Genomic DNA, 25,467 nt, shown 5'->3' with positions numbered 1-25,467 from the left:
AATGATCGGTACCGCACATTCGAATGATCGGTACCGCACATTCGATTTATCGGTACCGCACGTTCGAATGATCGGTACCGCAATTTCGATTGATCGGCACCGAACATTCGATTGATCAGTACCGCACATTCGAATGATCGGTACCGCACATTCGATTTATCGGTACCGCACATTCGATTGATCGGTACCGCACATTCGAATGATCGGTACCGCACATTCGATTTATCGGTACCGCACATTCGATTGTTTGGTACCGCACATTCCATTGATCGGTACCGCACATTCGATTGTTTGGTACCGCACATTCCATTGATCGGTACCGCACATTCGATTGTTCGGTACCGCACATTCGATTTATCGGTACCGCACATTCGATTGATCGGTACCGTACATTCCATTTATCGGTACCGCACATTCGATTTATCGGTACCGCACAATCAATTGATCGGTACCGCACATTCTATTTATCGGTACCGCACATTCGATTGATCGGTACCGCACATTCGATTTATCGGTACCGCACATTCGATTGTTTGGTACCGCACATTCGATTGATCGGTACCGTACATTCCATTTATCGATACCGCACATTCGATTTATCGGTACCGCACAATCTATTAATGGGTACCGCACATTCTATTTATCGGTACCGCACATTCGATTGATCGGTACCGCACATTCGAATGATCGGTACCGCGCATTCGATTTATCGATACCGCACATTCGATTGTTGGGTACCGCACATTCGATTGATCGGTACCGCACATTCGATTGATCTGTACCGCACATTCTATTGATCGGTACCGTACATTCGATTTATCGGTACCGCACTTTCGATTTATCGGTACCGCACAATCGATTTATCGGTACCGAACATTCGATTTTTCGGTACCGCACATTCGATTTATCGGTACCGCATATTCAATCGATTGATCGGTACCGCACATTCTATTTATCGGTACCGCACATTCGATTGATCGGTACCGCACATTCGAATGATCGGTACCGCACATTCGATTTATCGGTACCGGACATTCGATTTTTCTGTACCGCACATTCGATAGATCGCTACCGCACATTCCATTTATCGGTACCGCACATTCGATTGATCGGTACCGCACATTCGATTTATCGGTACCGCACATTCGATTTATCGGTACCGCACATTCGATTGATCACTACCGCACATTCGACCTATCGGTACCGCACATTCGATTTATCGGTACCGCAATTTCGATTGATCGGCACCGAACATTCGATTGATCAGTACCGCACATTCGAATGATCGGTACCGCACAATCGATTGATCGGTACCGCACATTCGATTGATCGGTACCGCACAATCGATTGATCGGTACCGCAATTTCGATTGATCGGCACCGAACATTCGATTGATCGGTACCGCACAATCGATTTATCGGTACCGCATATTCAATTGAATGGTACCGCACATTCGAATGATCGGTACCGCACATTCTATTTATCGGTACCGAACATTCGATTGTTTGGTATACCGATTGTTTGGATTTATCGGTACCGCACATTCGATTGTTTGGTACCGCACATTCGATTGATCGGTACCGTACATTCCATTTATCGATACCGCACATTCGATTCATCGGTACCGCACAATCTATTAATCGGTACCGCACATTCTATTTATCGGTACCGCACATTCGATTGATCGGTACCGTACATTCGACTGATCGGTACCGCGCATTCGATTTATCGATACCGCACATTCGATTGTTGGGTACCGCACATTCGATTGATCGGTACCGCACATTCTATTGATCGGTACCGTACATTCCATTTATCGGTACCGCACTTTCGATTTATCGGTACCGCACAATCGATTTATCGGTACCGAACATTCGATTGTTCGGTACCGCACATTCGATTTATCGGTACCGCACAATCGATTGATCGGTACCGCACATTCTATTTATCGGTACCGCACATTCGATTGATCGGTACCGCACATTCGAATGATCGGTACCGCACATTCGATTTATCGCTACCGCACATTCGATTGTTCTGTACCGCACATTCGATAGATCGCTACCGCACATTCCATTTATTGGTACCGCACATTCGAATGATCGGTACCGCACATTCGATTTATCGGTACCGCACATTCGATTGATCACTACCGCACATTCGACCTATCGGTACCGCACATTCGATTTATCGGTACCGCACATTCGATTTATCGGTACCGCACATTCGATTGATCACTACCGTACATTCGACCTATCGGTACCGCACGTTCTATTTATCACTAACGCACCTTCGACCTATCGGTACCGCACATTCGATTTATCGGTACCGCACAATCGATTGATCGGTACCGCAATTTCGATTGATCGGCACCGAACATTCGATTGATCGGTACCGCACATTCGAATGATCGGTACCGCACATTCGATTTATCGGTACCGCACATTCGATTGTTTGGTACCGCACATTTTATTGATCGGTACCGTACATTCCATTTATCGGTACCGCACATTCGATTTATCGGTACCGCACAATCGATTTATCGGTACCGCACATTCGATTGATCGGTACCGCACAATCGAATGATCGGTACCGCACATTCGATTTATCGGTACCGCATATTCAATTGAATGGTACCGCACATTCGAATGATCGGTACCGCACATTCTATTTATCGGTACCGAACATTCGATTGATCGGTACCGCACATTCTATTTATCGGTACCGCACATTCGATTGATCGGTACCGCACATTCGAATGATCGGTACCGCGCATTCGATTTATCGATACCGCACATTCGATTGTTGGGTACCGCACATTCGATTGATCGGTACCGCACATTCGATTGATCGGTACCGCACATTCTATTGATCGGTACCGTACATTCCATTTATCGGTACCGCACTTTCGATTTATCGGTACCGCACAATCGATTGATCGGTACCGCACATTCGATTGATCGGTACCGCACATTCGAATGATCGGTACCGCACATTCGAATGATCGGTACCGCACATTCGATTTATCGGTACCGCACATTCGATTGATCACTACCGCACATTCGACCTATCGGTACCGCACATTATCGGTACCGCACAATCGATTAATCGGTACCGCACATTCGATTGATCGGTTCCGCACAATCGATTGATCGGTACCGCAATTTCGATTGATCGGCACCGAACATTCGATTGATCGGTACCGCACAATCGAATGATCGGTACCGCACATTCGATTGATCGGTACCGCATATTCAATTGAATGGTACCGCACATTCGAATGATCGGTACCGCACATTCTATTTATCGGTACTGAACATTCGATTGTTCGGTACCGCACATTCGATTTATCGGTACCGCACAATCGATTAATCGGTACCGAACATTCTATTTATCGGTACCGCACATTCGATTGATCGGTACCGCACATCGAATGATCGGTACCGCACATTTTATTTATCGGTACCGCACATTCGATTGTTCTGTACCGCACATTCGATTGATCGCTACCGCACATTCCATTTATCGGTACCGCACATTCGAATGATCGGTACCGCACATTCGATTTATCGGTACCGCACATTCAATTGATCACTACCGCACATTCGACCTATCGGCACCGCCCATTCGATTTATCGGTACCGCACAATCGATTGATCGGTACCGCACATTCGATTTATAGGTACCGCACATTCGATTGTTCGGTACCGCACATTGGATTCATCGGTACCGAACATTTGAATGATCGGTACCGCACAATCGATTAATCGGTACCGCACATTCTATTTATCGGTACTGCACATTCGATTGATCGATACCGCACATTCGAATGATCGGTACCGCACATTCGATTGATCGATACCGCACATTCGATTTATCGATACCGCACATTCGATTGATCGGTACCGTACATTCTTTTGATCGGTACCGCACATTCGATTTCATGATTTCATGATGAACTATCTGTAAGCATACTTACAGCTGAATGCAGAAAGATAAAAGAAGAAGCTTTGTATAAAATTATGTATCTCAATTAAGGAGCACAGAACTCACAAATATTTGGCTGTTGAGGTAGTCATTGCACCACTTTCAGTCACAGAGTCCTTTTACTTACACTCTCCTCATTTCTATTATTCAGTACATCAATGCCATTCAGACACTTAGCAATATACTCCTCCAGAAAATGCTCCTATATGTCTATATGCCTTCGTAATAGCCCTTTACATTTACACTTCACTTTTTTTTTATGTGCATCAGTTATGGTTTGCCTTGTTTTTTCCTGCTTTTTAAATTATCAATGTGTGTTTGCTGATGAATTTCGGAAAACAAATTTCCGAAGTAGATTCAGTATTTCTTATACTTAATGCACCCTGACTAGGTGGGTTTAATGCAGAAAAGCTATTGCAATCGAAAGAAAGAAATTTATTTTCTGTTGCCCTTCTAGCGCGAACGACCGTAAAATCACTGCGACCGCCCATGTCAACATCTTGAAGATTCAGCAGTTCATAACACAAATGTAAGCAAAACAGTCTAGACATGTGGCCCGATCAAGATTTTTAAAGCAGTTCTATTCGTATCGTCCATTTTTTTACAATTCCACCGAGGAAACGTTTAAAATAACTTGTTCATTCATTGAAATGGAAGAAATGACAATTCACACACGGTAGATACATATACTGTGGTAGTGTTGTGTAGTACTTGTGCTTGCAGGTTTGGCCCATATTGTTATTTTAGTATAGGGCCTACAGGTAATGGCCAAAACACTTTTTACCTTTGACCTCTGACTTCTGACCTTTAACCCTATGACATCAGTAGTCACGCAGACGCTTCAAACCACGGTAGGAAGGTGCCATTATGGGAACCCTCAGACCCTCATAAAGAAAGGTCAAATTAAGTGAAAAGTTATTTTGTGCTCCATTGGAAAACATTGAATTGACATTAACCTTCGCATGTACAATGGGATACTATAAATTCCTTGTTATCCCCAGTCAGAATACAAAGAAGTGCACACCACAGAGATTTGTTCACACATTACGTTTGCATCCGTAAAATTTAATGGCGTTCCATAAAATTCAATGTAGTGTATATTCATCAAGCATCATATGATCAAAGAATCCGATTGCACTGATCGTTATATGTAATACACGTACAGTAGACATATGCCTGTCACATACATACCTATGTATCTATTTCCACGTACGGTGGCCTACATATCGCTCTACGGTCTCACTACTAGCCTATTACTTCGTCATTTCCACCGAGTTTCATTAGCGCAATAGATGATCTGTCATTTCTTATTTTAGCTTAGGCTTCTTATACGTGACATCTAGGCCACAACTGATCAAGTGATGAAGAAACGAAAGAAGGTAGTCACTAGAAGGAAGGGAAACAAAGACACAGTTGAATCGACGGTAGGTCCCAGGCCTAATGTTAGGCTGGACAGTGCTAGCCTAGCGTTAGTCTACTACTAGTAGTACTGTAGTACTCATGCTGTATTGACTATTGTTAGCTGGCCATAAGTTTAGTCATAAATATATAAAGGCTAAACAACCATTACGGGGTGTGTTACACCATGGAGTAGGCAAGTTATTCTGGTACAAGTATATAATACCCCGCCGATCTGAAGCCTCACCTCCAGAGAAGCAGTTACCAAATACCAATCAAACTAGGCTAAGCCTTGCCTGAAAATTTTGACCCCATCAGTCTGTATTGTAGCGCCCCCCAACGGGGTTTTAACTAGCCGAGCGGCCGTTGGTTCGATAGTGCCGCTGTCGGCCACCCTATGTCAGGATGAATGTGGGGCAACTACAAGTTAAGACAACCTGAACCAATAAAACATGAACAAATAAATTGATTTTTGAACTACAAATACATTTAATACAATACCTTTGCCTTCTCCACTTAGGTGTCTATAAAACCCAATTAAATAATACATGAGGTCAACGCAGTGACCTCCAATAATAGTGTAGCAAATAAGTAAATTAGGACCAATATTTAATTAATAACATATAAATCCACATAATTCCCAGCTTATAATGTACATAAATAATAACGATACGTACCTCCGTACCTGCGAAGTCCGTGGCCAAACGTATAATTTCGAGTCCTAAATCTACAATACGTAGGCGTTGCCTCGGGGATAACTCAACCCGAATCAAAGTCACCCCCGCTCCACAAATATAAGAATAACCCCGCAGGGTGCGGCAATACTATCGACCGTGTTCCCAACCTTTTAATGAGTTTTAGTTGTAATAATTTAAAGGGATTCTGACAAACGGGGAAATATGCCCACAATATTATAAGAAAAAGGACTCGGACTTGCCTAAACTATGAAAGAACATTTAACTTACTTAACAAACTGACCAACGGACCTCACTAGGCAGCAGCAAACACGAAAAATAGAACACACTCTTGGAACCCAAAATGGCAAGTGCCCTAACCTAACACAAATACTGAATCGAAACCTTGGAACTTTGCGTGGCTCGAACATTCCACATAGCTACGGAGGAAGCAGACTATTGTCACGAGAGCTGGACAGCTGAAAGGGAGACGGAAACAAAAGGTATAAATTAGCATGTGAAAACTACAACAATTCACTTTACATATAAAAAGATATTACATAAAAAAGACCCCCAGAAAAAAATAAAACAATACACACAAACAGGAAAAGTACTCCAGCAGTGATGCCACCTATGTACGGAGGCGTTTACGTGACGCTCCACCGGGCATCACAGTATGCCTTGCAAGTTGCAATAGGGAACTCATTACCCTCTCACACAGACTGGCAGATTTCTGTCTGCAATTTCTGTGATTCTATTTAAATCTGTGCATATTTTGTCAGTTTTCAAAGTGTTCCCCATGAACTTGAAGTATATTTGTTCAAAGGCTCAGAGCATGGCAAACATCATCCAAAGTCAATGGATGTATACTAATGCCTACACTACAGTTAGCTTATCGAGGAATGTGTCAATTTAGGGGTATGAAAGAACTTGACACCGCAGACATTTTGTGGTCAATTTCTGCTCAATTGTACGGTGCATAAGCACAGAACCTTAAATATTTTGAGATCATAACATTTTTGAGGAACTACACATATGAAAAACACATACAGTTGAGTGATTTGGATTTTTCCTTGATGGACATCGTTGATCAATACCTTAAGTGCGTCAATTATGAGCCCACCATGCTACCTGCTGTTCATCAGCTTTTTCAGGATATGTAGTAAGAGCCCTTGCACTTGTAGTATGCATGCATGTAGACTCACTATTGTTATGGTACATGTTAGCAGGGTGTCACACAGTGGAGCTACTCTTTGCATCTTGTATACCATATTGGAAGTTTGTGTAGTGCAAAGAGCATAAGTATTTTGCCAGCTGCTAATATCCCAGTAAAAAGAGTTACAGATACAGTAATGCCAGTAGGGGCTATTGCGCTAACAGAGGCTAACTCTAAAGCAGTAGTACACAAATCTAGACTAAGTCCAAAATCTCTCATAGACTCTGCACGTAAAACGATTCTAATAAAAACACTAAGTCCGTGATCACTGAGAGGTTGACAAATTCCCCACCCCCACGGGAAAACGTGACATCCTGTCGCCCCCCAAATTCATACAACATGAAGAGGGTGTTTACGAAATTTTTCACAACCCCCTTCACCGGGCTAATTCCCTTGTTTTATAGGGGCAAGGGGATCATCAAGCAAGTCAACTTTGCCAATTTTACACCCATTGATTGTCACAGTATACACCTTTCATACTCTGTCTTTCATTCACTGATGGTGTTGAAGAGTTAAAATAGAGTCCATGATGTTCCCTGCAATTTAGAGCTATGCCTGAATATGAGTGTGCTATGTGAACGCAGAGTTAATGTAACCTTCCCTTGTCTCTTTCAGGGCATAGGAGAACCAAGTATTTATCATGCACTGATAGTTATTTTCCTGGAGTTCTTTGCCTGGGGACTCTTGACAAGTCCTATGTTGACAGTGAGTATAATCAAGAAGGATTGCTTTTTTTAGCCAAAGTTGACCCATGATTCACAGAGAAAGAATCATTGAAAATGCTTGTCGTTGATAGCTTTGGAGGTGATATTGGTTTATATTTCAAAGGTTTTTCACTCCTAGTATTACATTGAAGAGTATTTTAGCAAATGGCATTGTACATTATGGTAAGAGGACAACTACTTCTTGCTATCCATCAATGGAAAGGTGCAAGTGTAATATTCATGTAACATTAACTTGAATGGATTAAAAACTGCCAGCTATGCCCTTTAAGCTTTATATAGTAATGCTCTTTTTTCAATATTTTAAATACGATAAGCATCTCTCATTTATTTACCTTTGGTTTTGTTTCAGGTTTTGAACAAAACATTCCCAGATTATACATTTCTGATGAATGGCTTGGTTCAAGGAGTAAAGGTAATTACAGTACCTATGGAATCTCTGTGTAAAACAAGGTTGCTCGGATCACTAGCTCTGTGTGTAGCAATTGCTTGTAGTGAAGAAGAATTTTGTCCAATGTGATTCTCATATAACTGACTCATATAACTCTGGTTGTTAGTTATTATGCAACAACTATACCTACAGGGATACAGGATGTGATAAATACATTCATACTAGTTGTAATCCAGATGCATTTGTTGTATTAAGTACAGACAATTAAAAAATAGAGCTGAAAATTCTTTATATCTTGTATCTAAGCTGTATTGATTTGTTGCAACTCATATATATACTTGTTACTATCCCAATTTACAAGTTCTTTTTATCTAGATATACATTTTCTGTACATTTTTATGAATCAGCATGGTCTTTACAATCCTGTTATGCTTACTTCTACAAAACATACATGTTAAAGTCCAAATGTAATTGTTGTTTAAGACTTTGATCAGTTGACAATTTTCAACCACAGACTTGTTGAAGTTGTAACAAGAAGTTCTTTGTTGTTCATGAATTGATTTTGTTACTCTCTTATACATTGATATATCTTCCAGGGTATACTTTCATTTCTGAGTGCACCCCTAGTAGGAGCTCTGTCAGATGTCTGGGGTCGCAAATCTTTCCTTCTTTTAACGGTTTTCTTTACATGTATGCCTATACCACTGATGAGAATAAGCCCATGGTAATTATGCCTTCTCTTATTTCTGGATTCACATCTATACATTTCACCATGCAATTAGTTTTTGTTACTGACTTCATTGCTGATTTCAAACAAGTTCAGCCTTTACCACACATACTATACAGTAAGAAGTAAACATGAAAGGTTCTTTTATGCCTTTGTGGAAGCTGAATGTCATCAATAGGTTTGAAAGAATCATGTTAATAAAGTCTTACACACATTTCAGTAAGTACTCTTGAAAACTGGGATCAGGTAATTATAAAATTCTAATTGAAAAGCAACACTGCACTATTGAAGTAACTGATGAAATTACTGTGTTTAACTTCTTATCTTTACAGGTGGTTCTTTGCCATGATATCTGTCTCTGGTATCTTTTCTGTCACATTTTCCATCATTTTTGCATATGTTGCTGATATAACAGATGAATCAGAGAGAACTTCAGCATATGGCCTGGTAAGTCTGTGTGTGTGGATCAGCAAGCTTCACAGTCTATATCAAAATTACCAGCAATTTCTATGTACTATATTGTATTCATTAGTGTTTGCACGGGTTATCCGGGTACCTGCCCGACGGGATACTAACCGGTTCCTAATTTATTACCCGAATCCTACGCAAAGTGTGATTTAAAAAAAAAAAGTTGGGCAAACCAACGGTTAGGCAGATATCCCATTGACTTAGTGTGGTGTTAGACTACCATGTGGTCGAAGATAACAGCAATAACGAAGGTACCCGCCCGGCGCGATACTTCCCGGTTCCTAATTTATTACCCGAATCCTAAGCAAACTGGGACTTTTTTTTTTTAAACCGATGGTTAGGCAGATTTCCCATTGACTTAGTGTGGTGTTAGGCTACCATGTGGTCGTCGAAGATAACAGCAATAACGAAAGTATTCCATGGATATCTTATAACTGCGTCACAATTTCAGCGAATAAACAGATGGTTAGGCTTTGCTAGATTTCTCATTGACTTAGTGTGGTGTTAGGCTACCATGTGGAAGAAATTATTATTTATTCATTCGTTTATTTCATAGAAGGAAAGGCTGACAAGGAATTTTACGAGATGTTTACGGATTATAGACGGATTAACTATAAAATAATAATCGCAAGTGGCTTTTTACTAATCGTTTATTCCATATGCGATCAAATTGCGCGGATCGCGCAAGCTCGCGGCTAATGCGAACCCTGGGCCTGCATAATAGATAGTAGTAGTAACAACTGTTTAAGAGCTAAATTGGATATTACTATATTATTATATACGGTCTGATCCAATAGACATGGAGAGCAAGCATAAGCAGTGCGATATTAGTAGTAATTTAATTATATGAAGTTATTAACAAGTTAATGAAAGAAACAAAAGCAAATAGAAATTATTAAAGAAGGTTTTATACCTTATCTTACATGTACGTATTTGAACATGAAAACATTGATTGTCGTGGTAGAAAAGGTTGAAACTTCATGCAGTGAGTGGAAAGAATCCATAGTTGGATATTTTGGCCTTTTTTCTGCCACTTTTCAGATTGGATACCTTTTTCTTCAGGCACATAAAACATCAATGAATATGATTACCTTATTATCACACTTAGGCTTAAAAGGATTGTCTGGTGGCCCAAAGAAGTTACCTTAAAAAATAGTAAATAATTTTCCAAACATGTTGTCAAAGTATGAGAACGCTAATATTGCGTTTGACAGAGAAACGATTTTTTAATCGTTAAGGATAGACATTTCAAATATGATTTGAACAGTACAATACGTGACGTCAGCTCTGCCATAGCAGATTGCGTCATAACCCACCCTCCGCACAGTACCTATACGGTAATCACAACAAAAACCGCGTTTGTATACGGATAAATTTCTTCCTTAATTTCCGGTGAAATTTCTTAGAAATTAGATATGTTTTCAAAAACTCCTTAAGCCGCCATGTACTAGATCGGTGGTTCGGTGGTCTTTGTGTAACACAATGTAAATTTAACAGCAGACTCTTCGTTGTTTAGGCTTTACATCGCGCTATCCAGCTCCAATGCGAAGAATGTTCGCATGTAGGCTATACTCAAACGTTGACAATCGGACAGTTCTGCGAAGCCTAAGCTTCTCAGTGGCGCGCTATATTCTGCTCTGACAACGATTCCGATAAATTTCTTCCATAATTTCCGGTGACATTTTTTATAAATTAGATATGATTTAAAAAACTCCTTAAGCCGCCATATACGTAGTAGATCAGTGGTTTCGTGTTCTTTCTGTAACACAAGATAAGTTTTAACAGCAGACTCTTCGTTGTTTATACATCGCGCTATCCAGCTCCAGCGCGAAGAATGTTAGCGCGTATAGGCTACTCTAACGTTTACAACCGGACAGTTCTGCGAAGCCTTAGTTAGCTTCTCCTTGCTACATTCTGCTCTGAAAACGATTCCGCCAAGTTTCATCTTTCGGTGTAACAAATACTTTTTAAGTTTCCTTTTACTGTTAATTTGATCCGTGAATTTTATTTCAGCGATTTCGAAGAACAGTTTATGAACTGTGGTTTGAGTGTGAGTGTATTATTACGCTATACAAGTGCACCATCTGGGCATCGTAGGATATACGTTCGCGAGTATGTACGTTATATTAGGCAATCCAATGTGCATACACGTGAGAGTGTATTTGTTGCGGAAATGGGAGTGCTATCTTCAAGTCGCCTGTTTTGCCTATCTGCAAGCACTACGTCAATCACCATATTGAAGCGTTCGAACAAACGGTACTTTTGGTGAGAAACTGGTGAATTTGAAAACCAGATTTCTACAAGAAGAAAACGTCGAATGGGGACAATTTTTACATGGTTAGAAAGAGAAAAATAATAACTACAAGGACAATGTATCAAAATCTTCCACCAGACAATTCCTTTAAATTTAAGGATATATCAGATAGTGCCTTTCCATGAACACAAAAAGCATTCCCTACCTCTATTCTTGACAAATAAGAACATTTCCTTTGGATATTTCCTAGTGTGCATGTGGGAAAAATGGGGTGCAATGATGGGAAATATCATGAATAGTATCTAAATTTTGTATGGTAAGGACCGTAAGGTAAACATTTGCATGGAATGATGGAAATTTATTTTTGGTTACGATGCTGAAAGCTCATTAACCTTTTGAGTGTGCTGGCATGTGTGTGTGGATGTATCATGTAAACAAGATATCTCAACAACCACAAGTTGAGTTAATGTAATGATTGGTAAGTAGATGTCCCATGATGTGTACATGTGCCCTTATGTTTGTATTTCCCATCTCAAGAATATTAATGAGTGGGGGGGGGGGGCTAAACATGAAATTTTACGATGTCAATATCTCTGCAGCTATATGTCTGATTTAGTTTATAGGTGTTATAGTGATGTAACTACATAAGTACATTTTACCTTATTCATATTTATGGTGAGTGGGGCTTAATGGGAAATTGTCAAAAGCCAGCTTGTAAACATGATATCTCAACAACCACAAGTTGAATCAATGTGATACTATGATAGATGGATGCCCCATGATGAGTAGATGTGCCCTATTGGGTCTTCATTCTCGTCTCTTGAATATTAATGAGTGGGCTGAAAATGATTAATATGTCAATCTCTTCAACCATATGTCCAATTTAAGATATACTTGGTATGGTGATGTAACTACATAGTAAGTACATGTTCTTTGCAACAATAACTTCTACCACATCAATATAATTATCATTGATAATAAGCACACTTTCATGTTGTCTCCAACTTTATGTCATTATTATTCTCAAATTACAAGATATGGTTTTTAAACACAAGACAAGAACCAAATGTTCCATGGTGTGATCCTTGGCATATTATATAATGTCACACTACATTCACACAATCAACTGTGTGTTTTGTCTGCATATCATGAATTTAATCAGTAAACATAAAATTCTTAATCAGATATCTATATGGATGTAGTATGTCTAATTACCTTGATACATGTCTGTACTTTCACAATACAATGTAAGTATACAGATACATGCTAATGAGATCATTAAAATTCATACATGTATCTGTTTTGGTTCCTTGCTGGAGCAAAGGAACCTATAGATGCAGTAGTCAAGTTGACGTGTGTATGTGAATGTGCAACTGTGACACTTGCTTGGGTCCGAAATAACTCAACAACGAAGTAATGGATATTTGTCATACTTTCTATGTAGATGCATTTTAGTGAGAAGATGTTCCCTAATGTTTTTGGCTTGGACGTTATGAATATGAGGTTATGGGGTCAAACGTAAAAATCTTCAACTGCAACCTTAAGTCCGATTGTAACCAAACTTCCTATACAGTTGTTGGTTAATAGCTGGTAAATATATGCTTCATTTTTTTGGGACCATTTTGGACCCAAAAAATTCTGGGCTAATATTTGGGCTGGGTTTGTCCAAAGTTTATTTCCACCTCAAATGCATTTTGAAGGTGAATCATCCCTTACCCTCAATTAATATTTGATGCTAGTTTATCTCAGTCTAAGCAGGGATGTAGTCTAAGCTTGATGAGGTGACATAAATCATTTTCTAGAATGATTTCATGGCAGAATTTGCTAGTCAGTGAAACCTGATTCCCTAGTGTTCTTGAGCTACCATTGTTTTACCACATTGGCCATGGAGTTGTATGCATAGTTTAGTTAATTAAACAGTGCATGTACATATAACACTTTACTTTAGACACATGGCCTCCACTGAATTGGTTTTCCTTTCACAGATGATGGGTTGAGCCACTGCAGCATTGCTGCTCTAGTTTCCACCTCAAATGCCCTTTGGGACACATTCTTTTGGCTCAAATTTGTGGGCCCAGTATGTTTGGGGACCATTTGGGCCCACATTTCCTTAACATTGCAATATTTTTGCAACCTTTAGTCGGATTATAGCCTAACTTGGTATACAGTGATGGTTAATAGAGTTACAAGTAGGGCATCTGGACCCAAACAAAGTCCAGGTCCATTTTTGGGATGGGTGAGCCCAATTTTTTTTTTCCACCTCAAAATGCATTTTGTTACACATTCTTTGGGTTCAATATATTTGGGACCATTTTGACCCACATTTTTTGGAGTTCAATTATTGGGGCAAATATATTTTCGAGCCACTTTGTTTGTGCCAAATATTTGTTGGACCATTTATGCTCAAAATTTATTGGGCCCAACTGCTTTGGGAAGGACCAAAATTTTAAAATTGCAATAACTCCACAATCATTAATCATATTATATCCAACTTGAAATAAAATAAAACTGTTAGCAAACTGCTTATCCACTAGAGAGCCTGTATAAGAGAATGTGTAAGTAAGCTGGCCTGACGTTTCAATCCTAGCAGGATCTTCTTCAAAGGCTGAATGACAAGTAACAGTAACAGAAGGGACAAAAACACACACAGAATACAGAGTTACAGACAGGTTAATGAGCACGGTGAACACAATGAGATACATGTAAGGGGATTAGTAGACAAGGGATGGAGAGAAGAAAGCAACAGGGGAAGAGGAGAGGTAAAAGATAAACAGTGGAGGGATTAACAGTGGAGGGACTGTATTACAACTTGGAATACAGTTGTTGCTTAATAGCTTTTCTATGTGGTCATAAATATTGGGCACCCAATATGATATTGGGTGATGATATAAAAAACTTTAATATTCCATTTAGCAAGGAACCATAGTGCCTGTTTGGCTGTTGTTAGACTATGTCTCTAAATAGACTTTGTTAACATGATAACTGATTCATGGTACCTTCCTTTCTATGTTTCCACATTAGTCAATCGATACCTCTTCATTTTGGTCTGCACAAGTTCATGAATATTAACATGTATGGCCTACCACTCTATGAATAGTTTGGCATTGGAACCACTAAATGTTTTCGTTTTCTGGTATTTAGAAATTTGAAGCAATTTACATGTTGGTTAATCACTTTAAAAACATTTTAGGGTTAACTTGTACAAGAATGTTTAGAACTGGTAAGGTGGAGTATTTGGGAGATGTATACTTTAACCCAAACAGTCAAAGGCACAAAAATAAGACAAACCTGTCACATTTTTACCTAGATGCTGAGGGGAATCAACAATGGGTGAAGGAAAATCAGGTTTGAAAGCTTTTGGAAAGGTTTAAATAGACATGCAGGATCACTGTCACTGAGAAAACACACTTTTCAAACTTAACAGATGAGAGAAAAAACAGATATTCATCCTTAAGAAAGTGTCACACTAATTCTGTCCAGATCAGACCACTGTCACCTCCATGCAACAGTAAAAGCTGAGATGACTTTGATGCGCTGAAATGACCTTGTCTGTGTCTTCATATTAGGGGATGACTTGAAGCCACAAATTAATTTTGATATGTTGTAGACCGTTAAATACCACTGCTTTCTGTTCAGGTTGTATTTCTATAACACTTTCAATATTTGATAAAAAATCTTGAAATAGCTGAGGTTGATAAAGTGACTAGAGTATGTGGGCTCATACACAGACCATTGGGTCAGTTCCTCAGGTGCAACACAAAATCAATGAAAAAACAAGACCTTTGTGGCCTCAATTGACATGTTTACAAAGTACAAAGTTGTCAAGCAAAGAATGATGTTGATTGTTATCCATCCAGGTGTTGTGTTTGTTTATATGAAGTTAAAATAATATGTTTTGGTTAAGTTAATAGAATATATAACACAATGCATTAATATTGAGACCTGCACCGAGAAGCTGAGGCCTTCATCAATTTATTCTTGAAGGAGGAAGAAAGATTTAGCATATTTTGGAGGTGAATCCCTTGAAAACCAGGAAAGATGTAGAATTATTACTAGCATTCAAATATTCGTTGGCCTATACCAAATCAAGACTAAAATTCTACCTAATGTCAAACTTTATGCACATCATTCAATGTTTTTTGGTTTTTCTTCAAGGTTTCTGCCACATTTGCAGCTAGTTTAATTACAAGTCCAGCCCTGGGTGCCTACCTTGGAGGTATATATGGTGACAGCTTTGTGATATTTCTAGCCACAGCAGTTGCTCTGTGTGATGTTCTGTTCGTTTTAGTGGCTGTTCCTGAATCTTTACCAGAGAAGGTGCGGCCAGTTTCATGGGGTGCTGCAATATCTTGGGAACAAGCCGACCCGTTTAATGTGAGTAATACATGCTTTGCAAACTGTGCAATATTGCTGTTCCAAGTGCAATGGTGTATAACAATCTATGAAGACAGGAACCATAGTAGTTCATTGGAGCCAATGTTCAAAGCCTTTTAAACTGATACAAAATATTTGAATCCAACATCATTCCCTGTAGATCTCTGAAGGGGACTGTCAATCATCTGTTTGCCACACAAGGAATCCAACCTTGTAAAGTTTTGTCTGTAAAGGATTCTTTTTATGCAGGAACATACTTTATGGACTTAACTCTCATTGATGAATCATAGAAACTGAGGGAAAGACATCACTCAGCCAATGTTTGATTCCTTGCCGGAGGCAAAAGCAATCTATGCGATGGTGAGGGCGTGTGTGTGTGTTTATGTATGTGACACTTGCTTGTAAACACAGTAACTCAAAAAGTTAATGGTTGGATTAACTTCATACTTGGTGTGTGGATAGGTCTTATTGAGTACAAGAAGCCTATTGTTTTCTGTGAAGTTCAATGATCATTTTGGGTCAACAGAGGTCAAAGTCTATAAACTTAGTGAACACGAAAACTCAAAAAGCACATCTTTGTTGAACTTCATACAAACTGTGTAGATTCAGATTGTTGAGAACAAGAACTATAGAAATTGGTTGATGCCAAAGCTCATTTGCATTCAACATTTAAGTGAAAGTCTGAAAATTTTGTATACATGATAACACAAGAAGTATATCTTCCTTGAACTTAATAGTTAGTATGTAGATCCAGCTTGGTGAGTGCAAGAATTCTATTGAAATTGGTGGTAGAGGTCAATGGTCACATGAGGTTAACAGGCATCAAAGTCTGAAAACTTTTAAACATGATAACTGCAAATTTAATACTACAATTTGTGAATTCCCCAGTGCTATGAATATTCTTTTGGTGAACATAGTTTGGTCAATTCAGTTCAGTTTAGTTCTGTAAAGGGGCTCTATAGGCCTTCAACGAAACATGGAATTAAATCTGCTTCAGAGTTGATAGTCTTGCTTTAAATGTGCACTTAAACCTCCTATCAGTCCCCCCCCCCCTCTGAGTCTCAAGGGGGTCAACAGGTAATCTCAATTGGGCACAAACTGACTCCATGGGTGAACAGGTTATCTCAAATGGTGAAAAAAATAGGCCAATTTTTCAAAAATATTGCACAGTGTATAAACAATGTCATGTAACTCTCAACAATTATTAAAGGGATTGCTAGCTCAAAATTGGTAAAATGTGTCTATATATCACATAGCTTGCTCTACATTAGTCAGATAGTTATTTTAAATTGTGAGGAAATTGTATGGCAAGTTATCACAAAGCTAACTGGATTTCTGGTTCCTTCAGAGTGTACTTTTCACTTCTTTCGACCCTAAATGATTTTGAACAGTTCCTTGATTTTGCTAGTTTACATTCTTAGTGGTTGCTGATGTAATATTTCCTCTGATGTCATAACATACACATGTAAGTCTATCATCTTAATGGTGAAACAGCTGCCATGTTTGTCTTCCCTTTTGTAGACGTTAAGAAAAGTTGGTCAAGACTACACAGTCCTGATGCTATGTGTTGCAGTCTTTTTGTCATACTTACCAGAAGCAGGACAGTATTCTTGCATGTTTTTGTACTTAAAAATGGTATGTATTTTAATTACTTTTGTTTCAATAAAAATGTAGATGGCCTCATTTCAATTAGTAGTCTTTGAGGGAAGATGTTAATCTTCACTGTAGATTAAGTACTTGTAAATTTCATTCTTAATGAGTGTTGTGATCAGTGATCGTGTCCAATAATCTCATCCTCACTGAACACATGGTGCAATGTGTAGCCATGATTGGTTATTACTTTAAACTTCCACTTACTTAAAATGAATAATTGCATTCAAGCAGTCTCCCAGTTGAGCACATTATATCACAGCATAATGGAAGAAAGATGCTATATTAGGTAATGCTCCAAAATTCAAGAGGATGCCTACTCTCTCCTGCTTTTTGTAACAAAGATTAACTGAATTTGATAGCATGGTGGGAGTTCTAGTCTTTGCTCCTATCAAGTTGTTCAATAATTTACCTTTGATGGTAATTTCTTGCCTTTCAGGTTGGTAATTTCAGTACTCCAGAGGTCCCTGCTTACATTGCCTTTGTTGGAATATTATCAGTCTTTGCTCAGGTATGATCTCCATTATTTCTATTTGGTTTAAGATGTGCTGGTGTGTGTGTTTGTATGTGACGTCAATCTTATAAACATATCTCAAGAGGCACAAGTTGGTTTCCATCCTTGGCATATTAGGTTTGTCCCACTACATTCATACAATCAACTGTGTTGTTTTTTATGTGCATATCATGAATATTAATCAGTGAACATAAAATTCTTAATCAGATATCTCTGAAATTAGCATTGTACATGTACTTGGATTTATACGATGTAAGTATATAGATACATGATACATTTGACCCCATTCATAGTTATACATGGAACTGTTTAACACTTTGTCACTTAATAGACTTTGTAAACACAATAACTGATTCCTGGTACCTTCTTTTCTATGTTGCCACATTAGTTAATAGATAATCCTCTTCATTTTGATGGTGTGCAAGTTCATGAATATTAACATGAATATGTTTTCTGGTATCAAATACATATGACTGAATCAATGGCAAATTTGCATCAGCATACAAGAAATATGGAACAGAATCAGACTGAATTATTCAATCCACACTCCTACTGTATCTTTTTGTGACCTGTCCATCTATCACTCTCATTGTGATAGAAAGATAGTACCTTTTTTGGTTTTGATGATAATTGTAACCTTCGCATTCATGATGGCATGTGTGTGTATACATGTGTGTTGGTGAATTTGTGATGCCCAGCTTGTAAACACGATATCTCAAGAAGGGAAGGTCAGATCAATTTCATATTTAGTGTGTAGAAGCACCACATTGATTACAAGAAGCCTAATGTTTTTGGTGGAGGTCAAAGGTCAGTTAGGGGCACCAGGGGTCAAATTGTGAAAACCTTGTAAACATGTACACCCTCACTATACATTACGTCACATTCATGAAGAAATATGCTCATGTTACATCATCCAAACCACAATGCATTTTTGCATTCTGGTTGCTCTTTGAAATTCCTCAAGGTTTAGCAGGATGTTTACAAACTTTTCAGAAAATTTGTGCTTGTATATATCTTATCCATACAGCACATGGAAATATACCCTTACTCACAAAAGATACCCATTAAGTCTGAATAGTGAAATGTTGATACACTATATTTGATATAATATTATGTATTCTGAAGTGGAAATACATCTGTTTTTGTTAGTAATTGAGTACTGGGATTAACATGTACTAAGTAGTAGTAAAATTCTATCAATGCAGTCAACATATTTGTTTTCAGACCACAATTCTTGGAGTATTGACGCAAAACTTTGGACATAAGCACACCATCATGGTAGGTTTAACATGTGAGATGCTGGAGCAAATGTGGTATGGATTTGGTACTCAGCCATGGATGATGTGGGCAGCTGGAATCTTAGTAGCTATCAGTAGCATCAATTACCCTGCTATCAGTGCTTTGGTCTCACGTAACGCACCTCCTGATAAACAAGGTAAGCTGAACTGAACATTTTATTAATAAAAGGGGCTGATATAAATGGTCCTGCTAAGAAGTTATGTGAAATAAAATGGTTATGAGTCTCTGCATTGTGAAGTAGATTGTGTGTCAATTGTGACAAGATAGATGGCTACAAAAAGTTAAATACATTGTATTCTAATGTAAAAGTCAGCCCTTCTCTGCTCAGGTTAATGAATTTTACTTGTGTAATGGAATTTTTACAATGTGTGAATTAATCCTGGCAAATATTGAGCTTGATACCTCTTTCTCTTTGTAGGTGTATTGCAGGGTATGATTACAGGTATACGGAGTCTGTGCAATGGGCTTGGACCAGCCCTCTATGGCTTCATATTCTATTTTTTTGACCTAGACCTGGACAATGTGGATACAAACACAGGTGAAGATAAACCTAGAGTGCCATATGGAAAGGTAAGAAATCCAGTCTTCTGTAGTGCTGCCTTTGAAGTATTGTGTAATGGCAACTGATTAACCCAAACTAACCATTAGGGGTCTACCATTTTATTGAAAACAAAACAAATGAAAATCCATTTTATATACATCAATCTCAATGGGCAACTAATTTGGTCCAGCTAAAAATCTGCAAAATGTCTTACAAAAACTTCAGCTGTTTTGTATTAGCGATAGTTCCAGGCCATATTAAAGCACCTTGAATGTTACTGAAGATTTTGTAGTGATTAATTAAATTTTGGAATTTGTTAGATAAATTTAAGGTTTACAGGGATTAAATAGTAATTGAAAATACTACATATCCATCCTGCTCTGTGTAAAACTAACTGTAGCTAATTATTTGTAAGATATCATTATTTGTGGCGAGGATCATCCTGTTAGTCAACCTTCCCAATTTCTTCTGCTATTGAAGATACACCACCATATTAACCTTCAGCTTGATTTATACAAACCCAATGATATCAATCAGTATATTTTTCATCGCAGTGCAGTATTGCTGCTTTTTAAATTTGTTAATAGTTTGTATAAAGGTAAATACAAATTTTTGTTTTCATGTACCTTACCCCTTCCTTTTGGAAGTATGGTACCACCATATGTTAGCAATACGAATGTTGCAGAATTGATTCCTTGGCAAAGGTACATTGATACCAGAACAATTGCTGTCAACAATGGGTCAAAACTTGAATTTGTTTTTGTGCATGCTATAATAGATGCTCTCTTAGAATATGTTGTGGCAAGAAAACACTTTCTCTGCTCAGCTTGAATATTTCTATATTTTGAACAGTAACATTATCTGCTTTATGTAGATGATGAGTATAAGCTATTGCCAAAAATGATCATCTCCCAGGGACACTGGTTTCCACTATCAATGTAGTTCTTTAAAAGATAAAATCTACTTTATTGTCTACATCTGACAGGTTTAAATGTCTTTTTCTCAGCAGGATGACATTATTATGGCTGGCCCTCCATTTGTCTTTGGTTCGGTGCTAGTTCTTTTGTCCCAGCTGGTCATGTTCTTTTTACCAAGAGACGATGAGCGTGACTTACCTAAGCAATTGACCGCTCCCCGTTCTTTCCAATTACAACCGCTACCTCCAGGATCTGATTTGGTTGTACCCCTTTTACAAGAATCCAGCCAACAGTCCCATCCAGAAGATATAGAGAATCCATAGAAATTGGATCCATTCCAGAAAGAGCCAATCATAGCAGCATATATACTGGTCAACCAATATAAATGAGGCAGCAGATTTTGGACTGAAATCCAATCTCAGATGTAAACACGTTGTGTATGTCCAAGAATGAAACCATGCAGCATTAACTGATTTGACAGTTTTTTGTAAAGTCTAGTGATAAAATTTAAGAAACTTATTGAAAAGAAAGGCTAGTTTTATCACAGGATATGATACGCACAATTGATATGTGAGACTTCTCTGTGTCAATCCTACCAGATACTGAATGCAGAATTTGTTCCATCAGTAAGACTGCAACAGCTGTGTGCCACTCAACTTGTTATAGTCTCATTCCAAATACAGAAAACTAAGACAACATATGAAAACTTAGAGAAAAGTGATATCTATCACATTTTATCAAAGATTTAACAAGAACTGCAAGAAATTTATGATGCAAATATGAACTTACATTTGGTTATTTATCTCTTCTTGCTTCACAGTTATTCATGTCTTCAATTCACAGTAAAACCTAAATATGTTTATATTGAGTAATATATTTTATGCTCCAAGTGTTAATTGGCTGGAATGTATTCTACATAGTTAATGACATCAGAGTTTATCAAAGAAGCTATTACATATTTGTGATTACGGTGAGGTTAACGAGTTGCTAACTTACAAACAGCTGTCTATATTAAATGCTGTAAACTGGAAACATGTATTGCTCTGTCAAAACATGGAGACCTCTTCATGTTTGATATGAAGCACCTTGAGATAGAATTCTAACCAACATAAGTGCAAGGACAAACATATCCTGTTGGATAAACAAAATAGATTTGTTTGTTATGGCAGACTGAAACATGCATATGCTACATCTATGCAATAGCACAGCTTAAACCTGGACTGTAAAGGGTCTTGGTTAGCTAGAAAGGTTTAATTGTTGATACATGCCAGCATTGACATTTGTACAGGACACAGTGTAGTGTTACATTGTCAAGTGCAGATTATTTGTGTAAAACTAAGACCATCGTTGGCTTGATGCTTTTCTTCATCTCCCAGTTGTATATTGTTGCCTTCTATGAGGAGATTATATGCATGCAATTCAAATTATCCTCTCTTGGTGGAGGTTTTTTATTTTCCCCATTGCAGATTGAAAAAGAAAAAAAGTGATTTGAGATGTGTAATGTAAGCTACAGTAGTTGAAGAGATAGGGAAAGCAAAGAATGGTGAAACCGGAAGACCAGAGGTAGATCAGCATTTAATTCATTCCATGAAATTGGGATACCTTTCAACATTTTTTAAATTGCTTCAGTGCTCTCTTATACTCAGTGTTGAATCTAACTTGCATTTGGACATTTGGGAACAATGAAAGAAGCATACTTCAATTGTGACTCTGAAACTTGCAGGGTAATTTGAAAGTTGATTAGTCAGTCTTGTGGGAACTGTACTAGCTGGTTTCACAATAGTACAGTGAAAGGCTATCATATTTCAATCTATCTGTGTTTAGTCTATCCACATCTCTGTTTAAACCGTTATGATGAAATTAAGAAATGTGCAATTTAACTGCAGCTGCTCTGTGAGGGCTTCCACAAATTGCTGGTATGTTATACATTGGTATTTTAACATATTTCCCCATTATGTATCTGCTTAACTATAGTCTTGTGATTGGATAGGGGTAAAGGTTTGATTTGGAATTTGGCTTTCCATTGGTAATCATGCAAATCATGATTTGTGTCTTGTTTTGGTACCAGTACCAAGTTCAGTGTGAAGGGTTTCCCTCATATTGTTTAATTGCAATGTGAAGTAAACATCAACCTTGACAACAACAAAATCGAACAGAATGATCAATAATTTTTCAGTTCCATTATATATAGACTCTCTTAGCCCAAGGTATCGTTGACAGTTATTACTGATTGAACTACTTTGCATATTACAAAATACATAGAAGTGTCCCTCTTGTAACAAACCTGATTATTACTTCCCAAAATGCACTTAGCTTAGAAGTCAAAATTAAGACCAGTTACCTATTGTAGCTTATGCTATGCAGCCTTGCAGGCAATGGATATGAAATGTTAAATGCTGGTGTTCTATCTTGCCTCGAAGTTGTGGATTTCATGTTGTTTTGTTTCTTTTCATTTAATTGAATATGTATATAATGTTATCAGCAGCATTATGGTGAATGTGTAAAAGGAAATAATAAACAAGTTTATTGTATGGTGTGTGTACTGCATTTCCTGTAAAGTATTGACTCATATATCTTAGCAGCTTCTAAACAAGTATTCATCAATCCCATGTCTCCAAAATAAGTAATAAATATTAGTGTAAGTGCTGCCATTCAGTGAGACAGAGTGGTTAGGCTAAGAAATTACTAACATTGGTGCATGACAATATGTGATTGGGGAGGTGCTGCAGCAACTAATATGTGGTAAGTGTATAGATGGCTGGTGGTGCTTGGAAGGAGAATAATATATAATACAAACCCAGTCTTCCTTATCATATATATATGGAAGGTAACAACCACTTATCTCCCAACCAAGTACAAATAGCAGTCTTCAGACATGTATATTTTGAGAACTAACATGAAAGAAAGTTGTAGCATTGCCAGGGTGGGGGAGGGGGGTGTAGCCAAGTGTCCCCCAGAATGTTCCATGGTGATGCCCGCTTCCTACCCAAATGATATTTATTACGTCTCTACTTCCTAATTTCTGGTGATTTGAAGCTGATAGAGGTTCTGGAAATGATGACGACCACAAAAGTTCAGGGGTGAAGCCTCTTTCAGGGATCCCATGGCAGACCTGTGGACCCCACATATGGCTTCGCCCTGGCACTGGCAGATATGACGTCAGTTTGCATTACCCTCGTTCTGTGCCTCCCAAATGTTGCTGTAATTTCTTCTGGCAACACCGTCGACGACACTATTTGCTGTGGATTCCTCACCCCTCCCTTAAATTCAATCTTGAGATATCATGTTTACATACTTTTGACATATGGACACTCAGTTGAATGCAAATCACATGTGACTTTCACATAGAATACAGATAGGCCTAAATGAAGTAGAAGCATCCCCACTTGAGTTAGAGTCTTTACAAGTTTGTTGGACTTTTTATCTGCTATCAAAAATTACCTCTACTAAAAGCAGTAGAGCACAGCTACCAAGCATAGTGCATCCATATGCCAACTAGGCTAGGTCGGATTATGGCTTCCTCACTGCCTCTGAGAGTTGTCTCTGTTTGTTGGAAAGATGACAGTAAGCCTGTATTAGCAAACGGTGCCTTTTATTTACAAACGTTTAACAAGTATCTACGGAAGCGTAGAAGGGACATTGCATTGACGAGTTACCAACTTGACAAAACGACAATTATCTGCAAATTGACGAGTTGCACACTTACTACCATCTCGACAAAATTCAGAAAATTGATGCATTGACGAGATAATGGATCTCGTCAATGCATCAATTTTCTGCAAATTGACGAGTTGCACACTTACTACCATCTCGACAAACTTCAGAAAATTGATGCATTGACGAGATAATGGATCTCGTCAATGCAACAATTTTCTGCAAATTGACGAGTTGCACACTTACTACCATCTCGACAAGATGACAAAATTCAGAAAATTGGCGAGTTGACGAGATAACGGATCTCGTCAATGCAACAATTTTCTGTAAATTGACGAGTTGCACACTTACTACCATCTCGACAAGATGACAAAATTCAGAAAATTGACGTTTTGACGAGATAACGGATCTCGTCAATGCAACAATTTTCTGCAAATTGACGAGTTGCACACTTACTACCATCTCGACAAGATGACAAAATTCAGAAACTTGACGTTTTGACGAGATAACGGATCTCGTCAATGCAACAATTTTCTGCAAATTGACGAGTTGCACACTTACTACCATCTCGACAAGATGACAAAATTCAGAAAATTGACGTTTTGACGAGATAACGGATCTCGTCAATGCAACAATTTTCTGCAAATTGACGAGTTGCACACTTACTACCATCTCGACAAG

The 25,467-nt window shown here is 38.3% G+C and overlaps 1 protein-coding gene across 2 annotated transcripts; it reads left to right on the top strand.

Annotated features, from left to right (window-relative positions):
* Nucleotides 1-5,163: 5,163 nt before the first annotated feature.
* Nucleotides 5,164-23,663, top strand: LOC139976365 (hippocampus abundant transcript 1 protein-like). 2 transcript variants are annotated; one of them, XM_071985062.1, is made up of 11 exons: nt 5,164-5,411; nt 7,891-7,980; nt 8,350-8,412; nt 8,985-9,112; nt 9,448-9,562; nt 15,993-16,211; nt 17,733-17,846; nt 18,301-18,372; nt 19,600-19,810; nt 20,093-20,244; nt 21,222-23,663. In XM_071985062.1, exons 1-11 carry the CDS (start codon nt 5,349-5,351, stop codon nt 21,453-21,455), a joined length of 1,461 nt encoding a protein of 486 aa, XP_071841163.1. In that variant the 5' UTR covers nt 5,164-5,348; the 3' UTR covers nt 21,456-23,663. The 2 variants fall into 2 exon arrangements, with proteins under 2 accessions (XP_071841163.1, XP_071841173.1); XM_071985072.1 differs by having other exon boundaries at nt 5,166-5,411; nt 21,225-23,663.
* Nucleotides 23,664-25,467: the final 1,804 nt, after the last annotated feature.

The sequence above is a fragment of the Apostichopus japonicus genome, chromosome 2, assembly GCF_037975245.1.
Source record: "Apostichopus japonicus isolate 1M-3 chromosome 2, ASM3797524v1, whole genome shotgun sequence".
Taxonomy (NCBI): Eukaryota; Metazoa; Echinodermata; class Holothuroidea; order Aspidochirotida; family Stichopodidae; genus Apostichopus; species Apostichopus japonicus.
This window is presented reverse-complemented; position numbering and strand designations above follow the sequence as displayed.

Bases quoted from the DNA above. Each gene is read 5' to 3' on its own strand.
- LOC139976365 (XM_071985062.1), top strand. From the start codon at position 5,349: ATGAAGAAACGAAAGAAGGTAGTCACTAGAAGGAAGGGAAACAAAGAC. The intron at 9,113-9,447 runs GTAATTATGCCT...TTATCTTTACAG, and splicing joins CTGATGAGAATAAGCCCATG to GTGGTTCTTTGCCATGATAT. The intron at 19,811-20,092 runs GTAAGCTGAACT...TTCTCTTTGTAG, and splicing joins CGCACCTCCTGATAAACAAG to GTGTATTGCAGGGTATGATT.